The 15,419-nt window shown below is 40.4% G+C and overlaps 1 protein-coding gene across 2 annotated transcripts in view; it reads right to left on the reverse strand.

The window, feature by feature from the left end:
- Positions 1-328: 328 nt before the first annotated feature.
- Positions 329-15,419, reverse strand: part of igdcc4 (immunoglobulin superfamily, DCC subclass, member 4) — a 102,682-nt gene continuing 87,591 nt past the window's right edge. For both annotated transcript variants that reach the window (XM_036584122.1, XM_036584121.1), the window contains exons 17-20: positions 14,823-14,925; positions 13,030-13,249; positions 11,013-11,141; positions 329-8,629 (exon numbers count right to left, since the gene is read on the reverse strand). In XM_036584122.1, the coding sequence (XP_036440015.1) occupies positions 8,102-8,629; positions 11,013-11,141; positions 13,030-13,249; positions 14,823-14,925 (980 nt within the window). In that variant the 3' untranslated portion in view covers positions 329-8,101. The remainder of the gene's footprint in view (positions 8,630-11,012; positions 11,142-13,029; positions 13,250-14,822; positions 14,926-15,419) is intronic.

Consider the following 15,419-nt stretch of genomic DNA (forward strand, 5'->3'; position numbering starts at 1 on the left):
ATCATGTTCGGCGTGTAATGGCCTTAAAACACTTGTATGTCTGTTATAAGGTTAAAATGTCCATATTTAAACTACTGCTGACCTAAAAATCCAGGATAGAGCAGAGCTACCCCTGCTAGCTTGGTGCTAAAACACAACAGTGAAAATACTAGGAGCTATGCAGTGCTGCTTTTTTTAAAAAAAAACATTTTTTGGCTCTATCTGACACTCAGTGGTAGCAAAATTAAAAAGCTGAAATGAAATAAAATGTTCCTCTCATGCAGATTCAGGTTTTTGTTGAAAGATCAGTATAAACATCAGCACACAAGCATTTAAGCATCTCAATAACAAAGATTATTTACATTTTTATTTATGCCCACATTTGTATCACATTAGGATGTTATTAGCATTGCTGGAAGTTCTGTCCATAAGTCACTCAAAGCGTCATCTGAACACTTGTAGCAATACTGGGTTTCTTTTTTAATGGTTTTAAAACACTGGCATCACTGAAGTGAAATGGTGAATTGACCGATCTGTCCAAGCTCAGCCCACAGATATGGTCTTTCGTAGCTAGTTTGGCGAGCATGGACAGGCTAACAAAAGCTCCATTCAATCTAATGAATTTAGGCTGGACCTAAATGACTGTACCAGGTCAAAGGGACTCCTTTGACTGACCAGAAATACAGCAAGAGACTGATGTGTGTGGTACCCCTCCCCCAGTCACAAAATCCAATCAAGTGGTCACTGGAGATGCATTCGAGACACATGGAAATGCCAGGTATAAACAGCCATACATCTCGCTGTCCACTTATGATAAGATCACTCGAGACAGAGGTTACTGCCAGGTGCAAACAGGGCCTGAGGTGGTGTGCCTTGAACACACCGGAGCACCAGTTTTGCAGGTTTTGTACATATTGAACCCGAATGGAAAACACAGGTTGGACAGCTAGGAAATTGTCCATAGTAAAAACAAAAACAATAAAGCACATACTGTGATGGCACCAGGCATTGGCCGTTCACCACAAAGCACCAGGGAGACAGCGGTTTAGGGTCACTGTTATTTCCGAACCTAAAAGCTGAGGCTGTGCATCAGTATTCATCATTGCTCTTCATCTTAGTCATCTTTTTCATATGATTACGGCAAACTTCACGGTTCAGAGTCGTGTTTGGACAGAAAGGTTCCTCTACAGTTTTAATGCAAAGGCAGGGCACCTGAGAAACAGACACATGTTGAGAATACACACTCATGTGCCTTCAATCCTTAAGACTTGGCAGGAGACCCTTTCTCAGCAGTACATTTCTCCAATAAAGCATTAATAAGAGCTTTTTTTTTGCCAAAGTTGCCCATTTCTATCATAACAACTCCTCACATCTTGTGTAGACACATGTGAAAGCCAAAGTTCCCTAATTTAGCAGACGTTTAAGGCGCTTTTCCATCGGATAATGCAGTACGCCAAAGTACGGTTACTAGTCCAAATCCGGAAATATCCTCACCCTGTCTGTTTTGCATTGTACACATGAAAGTAGGTGGGGTTCTCTCAGAGTTATGATTTACCTTTTATTCTGCATGTAGTTATACATGTGAGATAGCAAACCTGGCTGGAAGGGTTTTAGACGTAATGGTTGTGAAAACTCACGATGATCCTGTGTGGATTACAACTAGTCTGCACTATTTCTTGTTCCACCATATACTGCAGTTCAGTATGGTACCCTGACCAAACAGGCAACCGAATTCAGCACTGGTAACTGTGCACTGTACAGTTCACATGGCAGTGGAAATGATGACAGAGTGTGTGATCACAGGTTTGTAACCGTACCGTACTGTATGGCACTGACCGGTGGAAAAACCCCTTGATAGGCCTTCTCCACTGACCAGCATGGAAACATACCTTACAAGTACAATGAGTAAAACTGGTTCATTGCTGGCTTTTAAAGAAACAGTTAGATGAAAAATCAAATTTACAAAATCATCCCTTCACCACAAATGTGGTCAATGAAAGCATGTGTGCTGTACAAAGTTTGCTTCTTTAGTTTGCAGTGTGGCTACCAAATAATGGAAGCCACAAATTAGCACATCACAACTTGCCAAAATCACCGCATTGCCTCAGATCTCAGAGTTAATAACAATCCCGAAATAGACGTGCTTATGTGGTTTCTGACACTGTATTACATATGGTCATCTATTCAAAAATGTTTTTTTTGCTGTTCAGCAATTATGTAAATTAGATTTTTGCCAAACTATTCATTTAAGGCAGCCCACCACACCAACCCACTTCTTGTCACTGGTTACCAAAACGTCAACCAGCAGTAGTCTTCAATATTTTGTCCTGTTGTCATGGAAAGTTCTACTTAGGGTACCTTTAAAAATACATTTCCAAGTTTATTTAAAGATCTGTGTCTACAAGCATGGCTCCCAGTCATCAGATACTAAGACTGAACTAACCCTTCATAAACATACATTTATGTGCCATGTTAAGAATATGATTACATTTAAATTAACAAGTAAGTAACACATGAGGTATTCTACTAATAGTCTTATATAAAGAGAGAAGATGCCATTATTGAAAATCTGTGCATATCCAAGTATGAAAGGCAAGATCAACACTTTGAAAACAGATGTCAACTCTTGAGCAAAAGAAATACAAATATTGTTTGTTTTTCCAGAGAAAATGGAAAAAAAGGCCAAAAATGAACCTCACATAGTGGTTGTGATGAACACTATGATCTGCTTTCGTAGACTTAGCTGTTTCAGACAGAGCTAAAACTCACAAGGTTATCAATAATACAACAGGGAGATTTCTCAGATGTATTTTAAGCCCAGTTTGGAGTACTAAGAAGCTCTTTTCATGGGTTTACAACTTTGGCACAGTTGAAATGGTGGCCTCTCACGTATTTATTGTTGAGATTGGACAGGCTTTACAGGACGCTGACAAAAATCCCACTTAATGAGTTTAGATAGGGCTTCACGTTGAATATAGTTGAGTTTCCAGTTTAAATTGCTGTGCTATAGAGCTGGACTAGCTAAGTGAAACTAGGCAGGTTGGAAACAACAATGAATTTGCCACCATGTTTACATTTGCCTGATTACAGACCAAATAAAAGCCGAAAGATCTATTACAGTAAGACTGTTCACACACATCTAATCAACATTTGAAACGCATCTTGAAAAGCTGCATTACATTCTCATTAGCCTGAATAAGGTTCCCCCAATGTTCTGTAAAGCTTGCCCAAACTCGCAAGAAAGAATGCATCTGTGGGCAAAGCATGGATAGATCAATTGCGTTTATCTACAGGCCACCTTAAATAAACTGAGTTTGTTGTGAGTTTCCAGACTCATACTGTAGGCCTACACTTCTGGACTGAATCACACATAAACCTCTATAGTCCAAGGCTGGGCTTAATTAGTGTCTGGGAGATCAGCCCTTATATGTACACATATACTATAGGTATCAGAATACATTCAAACATCATTGAGTTTAAGGGAAAATAAAAGATCATGTGGCCAATGTGATTCTGAATAAGCCAATGAACGCAAACAAGCATCTTTAAACAGTTGAATTCCAGGGGCAAGACAAAGACTAAGCCTAGTCTTGGCCTAAATAAACAGTCGAGACCAGAACTAGGCTTAATGTGTGTAGAACAATCTATGCATAAGAGCTGTCAGAAGAAAACGTCATATCTCCATTTTTGTCGTTTTTCAGTTTTTGACAAAATTTGAAAATACCTGTTGTTCTTTACAGTGTATGTAAATTTCGTGATGAATGGACCTAAAGAAACAGCTCAAAATGACTTGGGGAAAATGCCTGGTTCCATTGACTTACATTAAAAGTAAATTAGGTTTTTTCCTTCTCCTGTAAAGTTACCATTTTGGAGATATAAGGGTTTCTTCTGACAGCGATATGCAAAATTTATATTACAAATACACATAGCATAATCTCTACATGTAGCATAATCTGTTGTATCCAAAAAGGAAACTTTACATGTGGAAATTAATTTACATAGAAATACATCATTAACATAACAAGGGCAAGTTTCTGATTGGTCACTTCAGAAAACGGAACTACTAAGACGTGGCAGTTGGTGTGACTGAGATGCCGAGCTGTTATGCTTGAACGCGACGTGAGGACACCATGATACCAGTAACGCGGACATTCAGTTTGTTTCGTTTCGTATATGACGAACCTGAGAGGCCCCTGATGAAAATAGAAAAAACTGGAATGCTTTAGAGACCATCCTGAAAAGCACCTCGCCTAGCTGTAGCACCGAGCTAACCCTTCTGAGAAGGTATGTTATTACGTACCAGGATCAATGTGGGAGACAACAGGTTGAGCATGTTGGAACCTGACTCTACCAGAGAGCTGAGCTGAACTTACCCATTTTGCTGATACACATTAAAATCAGCGATTCTTAATTATTCAATAACAAACAAGCTAGCAAAACTTCAGCATAAAGGGCAAACGTCTCTGAGTCAAATGTCTGGCAAGAGGTTCAGCATTTCTGTTCCGATAAAACAATTAACATGTAAGAAATAAGGATTTTCTTTATCAAAAGAAAATAAAGATGCTTAAATAACTGTATAAAATGCATAAAAAGGAAATAGAAACAAATCCTGCTCTTAGTGGCAATATGAGTCAGCAGAAGGGAAGAAACTGTGAATTATGGCTGAAGAAACAAAGGGCTATTTTAGAGTTTGACAGACGGATTTGCTTTCTTCTCAGACTCCCTGCACAGCTTCCCTGCTCAGAGCTCCCTGAGAAAAGACGAGTGAGGGAAGGATCTACAAAACAAACAAGGTGAGGAAAAAAACGGGCCTCCAGTCATCGCACGGTGCATTTACGGACACCCACGGAAAGGCCTGAGTTAAGACTGAGTTTCACGCTAATCTCTCCTCTAAATGAGGATATTGCAAAACCGTTTTATCTGAAGAGACGACGGCTGGCGGCTTTCAGAGTAAAGAGGTGCGCTGATGTACCAGATCATTTCCTGGTGCCCATTAACCTTCATATAAATGCACAGAAGACAGAAGGGGGCGGGGCTTCTGCAAGACCGTTTGAATAAACCAAGGTTCAAAAAGTTGCCCTCTGAATGATAAGTGATTCATGACAATTAAATTATGCAAGAAAAAAAGGATCCTTTAAACAAATGAGGTAGTGGCTGGGAGAGAAACATCCTCCAGCAAATCAAATCATACTTAAAAAAAGCTAAAAAGTACAAGTACAGTATGCCTTTCCTTCATTGTTTTTCTGTTTTTCAGCAGTCCTTCTGTTTCTTCATTTTGTCACATTTTTATTGGTATTTTATGTAGTAATGTATATAAATACACAGAGGTTAGAAATGCGCCTGTCAGGGAATGTGTTTTTTTATTTGTATTGATGTGTGTGTGTGTGTGTGTGTGTGTGTGTGTGTGTGTGTGTGTGTGTGTGTCAGACAGGAACAAAAGAAAAAAAAGTGTGTAAAACATGATCAAGAGAGAAAGTCTCTAACAGTGTATGATCAAACAAAAATCTTTCTAGAGTACGGTCTATCTGTCCAGGGCCTAGTCTCGTGGGGCCAGGCATGATCTTGTAACAAGAACGTCTGGAGACAACCCTGAAAAATTTGGGGCTAAATGTGGGACGGAAATTTATTAACCTGAAACTTCTAAGCCAATCTAATGCCTCATGAAGACAGGGATCAACCAAAGGGGCAAACGGTGTGCTCGTCAACATCACAGTGAACAATAATGCCCAATCTAAATCTCTGATCTTCTTCGGACTTCTAGAAACACAAACTTAACGTGCCCTTTACCAAGAACGTCCACAAGGGTGCAGGGCTGTTTAATCCATTCCTATAGGCTGTAAGGGCTATGTAACATTTCTCTAAACTTCCAGAGTGGAGATTGTGATGACAAACGAAAAATAAAACAGGAGGAGTTCCAAAAAAATAAATAAAAAAACTACATTTTTAAACAAAGAAATTAAGAACGTCTTCCAATTTAATGCTGTGTTCGACAGAAGCTTGTATCTCAGAATCTCCCTCCTCCGACCAGAAAAAAATCAAGGAAAACGTCCCCTTAACTGGGAATTCCTGCTCGAAAAGTTGGGATGGTGTTCTCAGCTCTGAGCTCAGCGTAGGCTGCTCACACTATCAACAGTAATACATAACCACTTCTTTACTTTTAAATAATGATTGCTTTGAATCTGACAACATACAGACGCATAAGTAACTTAAATCTATAACACTGACTATTTAGTTCACTGTTTTGAGAATGTAAATACATCATGAATGTTAGCCATATCATTAATGTTAGCTGAATAGCTTGTTGCTGACAACAGACATTAGGCCCAAAACCTGAGACCAGAAGCCACGGGGTCAGAGTCTGGAGATTTAGATTGGGAACATGCCTGTCGTTAGCCCATGGATGCAATGCAAGTTAGCATGGCTGAAACGTCCCTTAAAAACTCCAATTAAGCATGCAGATATGTTGATTTGAGTTGAGAACATATTACATATTGTAAAAATAAACATCACTTCTTGAAAGACAATATAAGGAGAGCTAGCAACAGCATTTCACCAGCTAGCTTGTTTTGCCTGTGTTATTGATTAGTGCCAACGTTAAAAGAACACGCACTAGAGAAATCTGGGGTTGGGTTTTACTTGGGGCACTTGGGGCATACACTTGCCCCTTGTTTGATGCAGATTATGCCACAACCAGCACCAAAAGTTTAACGAGTTGTTCCTATACGTGTATTCTCATGACAAGATCACATCTGGCCCCACAAGGCTATGCAGGACTGTGTGTATGTGTGTGTGTAAGTTGACCCTGAGACAGCAGGAGGCTGTAGAGTGTGGCAGGGTTGTGGGCTCTCTCAGTGAAAGTCTACAGCTGCTTTTCAGGCACTGATCTCTGATGAGTTTGTTAGATTAAAGGAATACTCCAGCGTCCTTCAACTGAACCTCTATCTGTGGTATCCGTTTCATAAGGTCAATCGCCACGGACAATTTACCGGTACTAACAAAAGAACCAAAGTCAATGGGCAGATGCTAAAGCAGCTGATGCACCTGCCCACTCACTACAGCTGGGAGGATAAGCATGGAAAAAAAAAAAAAACTGGGATAAATTTACTTTTCGATATTTTTATCATTTAAAACCACGGCTGTGTTACAGTCACATATTGAGTATATCTAAGACATCTTCCATTTCTGCCAAGTTTTGACACAAGAAAACGCCGACTTTTGAAAAGGTACACATTAGGATGAGTGCAGTCTTTAATTTCTAAACTAAAACATTAATTTCTTAACTAAACATGAACTAAAGTTAAGCATGAAAAATACTGTCACTGATAGCAATGAGCTTACATCATGCACCTCATAGGGTGTAAAACCAGGACTGGATTTTCAGATCACGGATCAGAACGCAGAGCCCTCTTGCATACAAAGAGGAAAGGAAAATGAGTTCAATTTCCGTTTTTCCATTGATTTCACGGCAATGAAATCAATCTTTATCAATCATTTTTGATAAACCGAAAAATGGTCCTATTGGTACCACTGGCTTTTGCAAAGGCATCAAAATTATTGCGGCAATTGACCGTATGCTACAGACGCAGTGGACAGTAATTAGGTTGGAGCAATGCTGGAGTATTCCGCAGTGTATTCTGCTCTTGCTCTTGACTGATCCTAGACCTCAGGATCCTCTGCTTTCACCTCAGAGTAAGAAAACTCCAACTTTACAATATTTATATATAGTGTGTATATATATATATGTATATATATATATATATATATATATATATATATATATATATATATATATATAAAGTCACGTGTGCATGTAACTATGTATATCAAATCAATACATACAATCCATGCACACAAACCCCTTTCCAAAAAAAAGTGCCACTGATATGCAACAAAATGCATACCCATGGTTTCTAGAGCTAAAAAAATATTCTGTATGTACATACATATAAAACAATGGAACAAAGTTGCAACAGACAAAAGATGGACACTTGGCCCACGGGAAAGAATGAAGCATCCTCCATTAGGGGGCGCTATTGAGGCACCTGCCTTCACACAAATCCACCCTAGTGTTACGTCTCCTTTGTGGAATCCTGGGAACATGGTTCATTTCCTTCATTTAAGCTTAGGGGCACAGGTAGCCGTGTGCACCTGAGGTAGACTGGACAAGGCCAGACGTGGTGAAGGCTGGAGGGGACGGGGGCAGTCCAGGCTGAGACAGAGCCTTCCTTTTGGAGCAGAGTCTGTGGTCTCCGTTCTCTAGGCTTTCCCGCCCAGACCGCAGGCTCTCAGGGGAATGGAAACCATTGGTAAGCCCCACCCCCTCGAGTTTGGCCCCCCCTACAGTCAGCTGGGCAGGCCCACCACTCTCCAGTGGCCCACTGTGATTGGACAGTACCTCCTGGGTGTGGTTGGAAACAAGAGGAGACGGAGGCCGGGTCTCTGGGGCAGAGGGAGAAGGGGTAGGGTTTGTTGTGGATGACAGGGGCGGCGCCTCCTCTCCGTAAACAGGGCCCTGACAACCAGGAGACCCCAAAGAGAGATCAGTGTCACTCTGAACTCCATTCACTGCCTCAGACAGCTCTGAGTGCACTATCACTTCTGCCTCCACTTGATTAGAACCCAGCGAATGCAGATGATCCTCATGACCGCTCTGAAACACACAAATACACAGTTATGATTAATGCCTACCTCACAGATGCACTTTGTAGGTATACTATTAATGACTGCAGACCAAATCCCATCAGCGCTGCTGTGCCTGATAAACTTGTACCTCTGCCACAGTGTTTCTAAAGCAACCTTAAGAGTCAAAATTCTCTGCATTTTATTCAGCATGTCACAAAATCCATTAATGAAAAACACAATATCACAGAAAGAAACTTCTGACACAGATTAAGTCTATTCCTAGACCAAAATGACCTTTCAATGGAGAAAATATAAGCAGTGTAAATCATTTGAAAATGAATGTATTATAAGATTAATTTTAGCTACTTATGTTTCAATAGGTCTTCCTTTAATGGCAGAGCCAGCCTTGCTGTGAGTGGATGTGACCAAGCGTGAAATCTATAGTGGTATTAAAAAATGTAGATGATGCAGTATTACACATAAAAATATTTATTGTATCCTCATTTTCAAATGAGGCTCAACAGATTCCTACTGCTTACTAACGCATTCATAGTAGTTACAATTGCTTTTCTGTAAAATTACTGCTGTTTGTGCATCTTTTATGTGACAAGATTCTCTTCTAAAGATAATTCTCCATTTAAACAAATAGGGTTCCAGTCTTGCTTGGCTCACAGTAGCATTTAGGTAACAGAGGAACTCCCTCCAAGAACTGGCTGACAACTTCCAGTTCTTCTGTGCTCTGTGTAAACACATTTTTCAGAAGTACTTTTGGTTAGTAAAAAAATTTTATGCTGTAAAAAATGGTTCATCAGTTCAACCTAAAAAAATCATAAAGTAGTAAAAGGAAATGTAATAAATCGGGCAGTCTGATGGATAAATCTGGGCTTGGCAGATATCCGGAGAATGTTACCCATCAGGAGGCACAGTGCAAACAAAATCTGGTGGAGGAGGGATAATGGTCTGGGGCTGTTTTTCAGGGTTTGGGCTCAGTCCCTTAGTTCCAGTGAAGAGTAATGTTAATGCTACTGCATACAAAGACAGTTTAGACAATTATATGCTTCCAAATTTGTGGCAACAGTCTGGGGAAGACCCTTTCCTATTCCAGCATGACTGTGCCCCTGTGCACAAAGCCAGGGCATATAAAGACATGGTTTGAGGAGTTTGGTGTGGAGGAACTCCAGTGGCCTGCACAGATCCCTGACATCAACCCCTGACTGAACCCCTTTGGGATGAACATGAACACCTTTGGGATTGACTGTGACAACTTTGGACTAAATGGGCACAAATTCCCACAGACACACTCCAGAATTTTGCGGAAAGCCTTCCAAGAAAAGTAGAGGCTGTTATAGCTGCAACAGCTGGGGCAACTCCATTTTAAGCCTCATGGTTTTGGAATGGGATGTCCAACAAGCTCATATGGGTGCGATGTATACTTTTGGCCAGCGTATTTGCTAATACCAATGTGATTCAGAAAACTCGGATTCCTGACTGTCTATATCAATATTTTGTTTTATATTTAAGGATGAGTTCAGCAGATTTGTAGTGAAAATTAAAATAATACTCGTCTTAGATTTTGTGCTACAAAAAAACGCTTCACGCCCAGGCAGGAAGATTACCGCTCACCAGAAACATGGGTTAAATATGGCACTTTCCACTATTACAGTACAGTGTACAGTGCACTTCAATATGACAGCTATCAATTCCCTATTTAATGTGCTATTCATTCATTACCTTTGTTTATGTATGAATAATAACCAGAACATACAGCCATCTATCTTGGGAACGAGGCATGCACAAGATGGGCGTGAGCTGTCCATCATGCTAGCGGTCATGCTATGTGACTTTACCGCGTTCGCTTTAAGCCCCATTTTGAGAAAACATGGGCTCATCGCAGCTTCGTCCTCCATTCTCCTCGCTGTGCTTACAAGTCTAATGACGGGAAACGAAGCAGCAGGACGAAGATGTAAATGTCAGTGGGAGAATAAATCAGGGCCAATATAGGTGTGATGAAAAGCTAAATCAGGAATTCATTTCATTTCTCTCCTTCCTGCTGCCCCCTTGTGTGTGTGTGTGGAGGGGGGGTCATTGGTAAGTGGGATATGAGCTGCAGCGCTTCACTGAAACCATTTCACCTGTCACAAACTAATTATCTATATGTCATTCTCACTGGCTGTTTACTGTTAATTACTTTCTCTGATGTTTGCTGCCCACAAGCAGCATGCTCAGTCAACCCTCCCCCCAGTGTTCCACCACACATACACGCTTACACACACACACATAAATAAATCTGTGCACAGCTTCATATCACTATATGATTAAAAATACACAATGTCCATGGAAAATGTATTTTCACGCATCCACAATCATAAGGTGAAAGTGCACACACATACATTCACATCATTCCCTCTCACCTTACTGTTCTCAGAGGCTGGGATGCCCAGAGGTCCGTTAATGAGAAAGGGAGAGTCCTCGGTGATCGTGTCTCTGTATCTGGTGATCCTGTTCGTCCAGTCCCGGCTGACTGAACCGTTCCAGGTCAGCTGAATACAAAAAAAAAGTGGCTCTATCATGAACAGTACTGTGCAAAAGTCTGAGACCACCCTTGAACTAAGGGCAAGTTATACATTTCAGATGTCAGGAAAAAAGCAAGAAACACATAAAAGAAAATTACATAGAAGCCTCAACAACTAAATACTACATCAATTCTTCAGTATTTTTCCACTCTTTGCCTTTATTACAGCTTCCATTCTTTTCAGGAGACTTGCTATAAGTTTTTCAAAGAAATCTACAGGGATATTTTTTGATTCTTGTAAACACCTTCAAAGTTCTGTCTTAGAAGTTGGTTGTATATCCTGCTTCTCACGAACCCAGTTACAAGTTTAGACTTATCAGTCCATAGACCCTTACTCCACATTTCAGATGTCCAGTTTCACTGTTCTATTTCTTTTTCTCTGTAACAGCTTTTCTGTAACAGTCTTCTCACAGTGGAAGGACGGACAGAAACACCTGTGGATTTTTTGAGAACTGAAGTCAGTGTAGCTTGACAGTCTCCTCTCTCTCAAAGATGAAAGCTTTTAAGTACTGTTTATCTGATGGTGACAGTTTTGGTGGTCCAGGTCTTGCCCAGTTGTTGGGAGTCCCATGTTCTCTATACCTTTTAATCGTTTTTTGAACATTAGCTTTGGAATCGCCTCATTTTTCACTAATTTCCCTTTGACTTTCCCCTTCTTTATGCAACTGTATTATCTTATATCTGATCTCCTAATAAATACCTCCTGAAAGAAGAACAACTTGTACTTAATGGACATACTGACTGTAAATAAAATAAATGAAGAGTTATCTGTTTTTTTACACAATATAGTGGTCAGGTAAAAATGCTAAGTGTGATTTCAGCACAATATAGCCAGCTCAGTCTTATTGTAGTGTGCTGAAATCACACTTAGCATTTTTACCTGACCACTATACATTATGGAAGATATGAGTGCTATGACATTGTGTGGTGTTCTGGTCTGTGGGACCCATTTTCAATGTTTACTAAAAGAAAAAATTATGCGATTTATTATTATTTCAACCCTAGATTCCTTGCCTTTGCTCATTTTCTGTGAGGAACATATAAAATAACACATTTTCACTGACTTCACACTATTCACCCTATTCGCCTACACATTTATATTAACGTTATTTAGTGCGGCACCTGTTATGTAATACTGACCTGTTTGTCCAGGCTATGATGTTTCAGTGTTCTCTGTGGAAAATTTACAAAGTTTGCCTTGTAGCTATTTTTATTCTTTTTGCGTGATGACATCTAATCGGTTCATATTGTAGCTGTTCACTGGCTGCAGCTCCGCAGCTCTGTCTTTTTTATAGTACAAGTGTGTCTAGAGTATGTGAGTGGTATGGAGTGGAAGTGGAGTGGTGCGATTTAGCCCAGAGCGAGGAGCGTTCTCACTACAAGGTTGGTTTAGGCTTACCACTCATGCTGTGTTACTAAAACTAGCTTCGTAAATGCTGCGAGAGGAGAAGGTTCCAGCAGAAACTCCACTTGTAAGAATAAAGAATATAAAGCAGACACATCCTATGTTTCTCTCATGTGTGAGCTGTGAGAAAGCTGGTTTAAGAAGCACGGATCTACATGCTAAAAACTTGGATCACGGTTCAAATTAGTACTTTATCAGAGTAACAAATGATACATACATATGCATGCAAAAACACTTCAGTCAGCTCACCAAAACTGGCAACCCTGTCAAGAAATCTAAAGGGGGTTGCTCAAACTTTTCATAGCCTACGGCCACAAATGGCTTAATTAGGCCATGGATACATGTAAAGAAATCAGAACTGAAAAGACGTCTACAAGTCAGAGTAATGTATTTTAGACGGGGATATGGACTCACAACTCATTGAATACCTTTAAGAGTTAACAAATCTTACTTTTGGCTCTGCTGTGTCATCACCAGTTCCTACACTACCCATGAGGCTTTGCTGTTCATTGGGTTCGGTGAGGGGCAGAGCAGGGTCATGGGCTGAGGGAGGCATCAGGGTCTCCAGCTCGTGGCAGTCAGTGCAGTCAGACACGGCAGTGGACACAGCGTGGCCACCCCTGCGGTACTGGGAGCTTAATGCACTGGGCTCCAAACCTCCAGATGCCTCCCTGAGAGAGAGAGAGAGAGAGAGAGAGAGAGAGAGAGAGAGAGAGAGAGACAGACAGAGAGAGAGAGAGAGAGAGAGAGAGAGAGAGACAGACAGACAGAGAGAGAGAGAGAGAGAGAGAGAGAGAGAGAGAGAGAGAGAGAGAGACAGACAGAGAGAGAGAGAGAGAGAGAGACAGACAGAGAGAAAGAGAGAGAGAGAGAGAGAGCGCGAGAGCGAGAGAGAGAAATGGACAGAGTCAAAGTGAGACACAAATCCAAAAATAAAGCCAGTAACAGAAAAAGAGAGTGAATACAAATAATTAATAAAGAATTGATAAAAGAATGAGTACATTTAAAAATGACAGTTCAACAAAATTCTTATTTACACAGACTTCCCCTTCAACTACATTTCCATTAAGGGTAAAATCGTGTAAAATTGATTTGTATATTTACGTTAAGTGCACCCACTGTTCCTGCCATCACATTCTGAATTGGTCATTCAAATTTTTTAAAATTCACCTGATGTCATCACATCTAATGACGTTCCTTTCCTTCAGACAACTGGACAGGTCATTATCAACCGCCAACCAAAAGGCAAATAAGCGTGCTGGTCTTAACAAGACTACATCAAACGTTCAAATAACAAGCCTCGCTGTCAAAGTCATTCTCACTGGCAGCTACGCAAAGTTATGCAAAATTATTGAAATGTAAAGGTCAGATTTATGTATATGTAAATGTGCCGTTCCTTTTATATTTAAATCGAAATATAAGCCTGTGGTTTTGCACAATAACTGGAAATTCCCGTAGGGCGGTGATTTGCGTTTGCTGGGATTTCTGTGCCAAAGCTCAGCAGAGTGAGTCTGTCTTTTGTTTGGCCTTCATTTCTGTTCACTAGGCATGCAGGAGTTCTAATAGAGGCAGAAGCAACCAGCCATGGCATGAAACACACCCCAACATCTGCCTGTCTTCCTGCTGCTCCACACTGATAGAGACACATACACATACACACATATGATATGAAGCACACACACTCTGACTGGTAATGACTACTATGCTGGGACATCTGCCGTTGAAAGTAGCTTTACAATTCTGTCATTGTAGATTAGGGATAATATCAGTAAACACGGCACTCCTGCCAAAATCCTTCTCATCTTATTCATATAGCGTCCATTTTCATTATAAGCCCCACTACTGGTGTTGAAACTTCCCATAAATTCAAAACTCGGGAAGGATTGTCAACTCAAACCATGCACATTTGAATGCTTCTTTCCAAGAATGATTGTGTCTTACTGATGCATGTGATAATCTAGAAAATATATTTCAATACCGCTGTTGTCAGATCCACAGTAAAAGACTGAATAAAAATCATCACTGCTGAACTGCAGAATTCTCCAGCACCCAGTGGAACTGAGGCAACAATGTCATAAAGAATTCATTCACACTGCACCCTTAAAGATTAGTTAAAGAACCCATTCAGTTGGGCAAACAGCTCAAGAATACAAATGAAGAAAATGACACATACAGACAAAGAGGAAAGTACAGAGACAGAAAAAGAGGGAGAGAGTAAGAAAGTAGAAGTGAGCTGGCATGTACCGGCTTTTTCCGTTGCGGAAACTAATACACATGCAGAGTAGGATGCAGAGAAGCCCAAGACACACACCAACGATGATCCCAGTGACGGCGTGAATGTCCAACTCTGCAGAAGAGAGAGAGAGAGAATGAGAAATGAGAATGCAAAAGTTTGAATATCTCTGATCAGTTTACATGATTTGTTGATTTTCTAGGTGAAAATAAATTAACACCACCTCTACAGGAAACGATTCTGAAGCTGCGAAATGCAAGTGTTTGGGGTTTGGAGACCTCTCTGGTGGAAATGTGTCAATTTGTAATGGTTGTTGTGCTTTGCATTTTTTTCTGTCCTGTAATGCATATTGTACTTGTAATGAAATGCTGATTATTCAATGATAATAACATATGTCAACCATTATTTGGATTTTGTAAGAATTACAGTATATGTGGTTGTTGAGATAAAAAATTTGTACCTAGATAAAATTCAAATACCACCTAACAATAATGGACATGCCTGGCAGTGTGTTCTAACTAGGAACATATCCAGGAGGGGGCATTCAGAAAAAGTGGCCAGGTGATCTGCTGATTTGGCACAACTGTTTCTTGTTCCCTCATCATCTA

The sequence above is a fragment of the Colossoma macropomum genome, unplaced genomic scaffold (genome assembly GCF_904425465.1).
Source record: "Colossoma macropomum unplaced genomic scaffold, Colossoma_macropomum, whole genome shotgun sequence".
In the NCBI taxonomy this organism is placed as follows: Eukaryota; Metazoa; Chordata; class Actinopteri; order Characiformes; family Serrasalmidae; genus Colossoma; species Colossoma macropomum.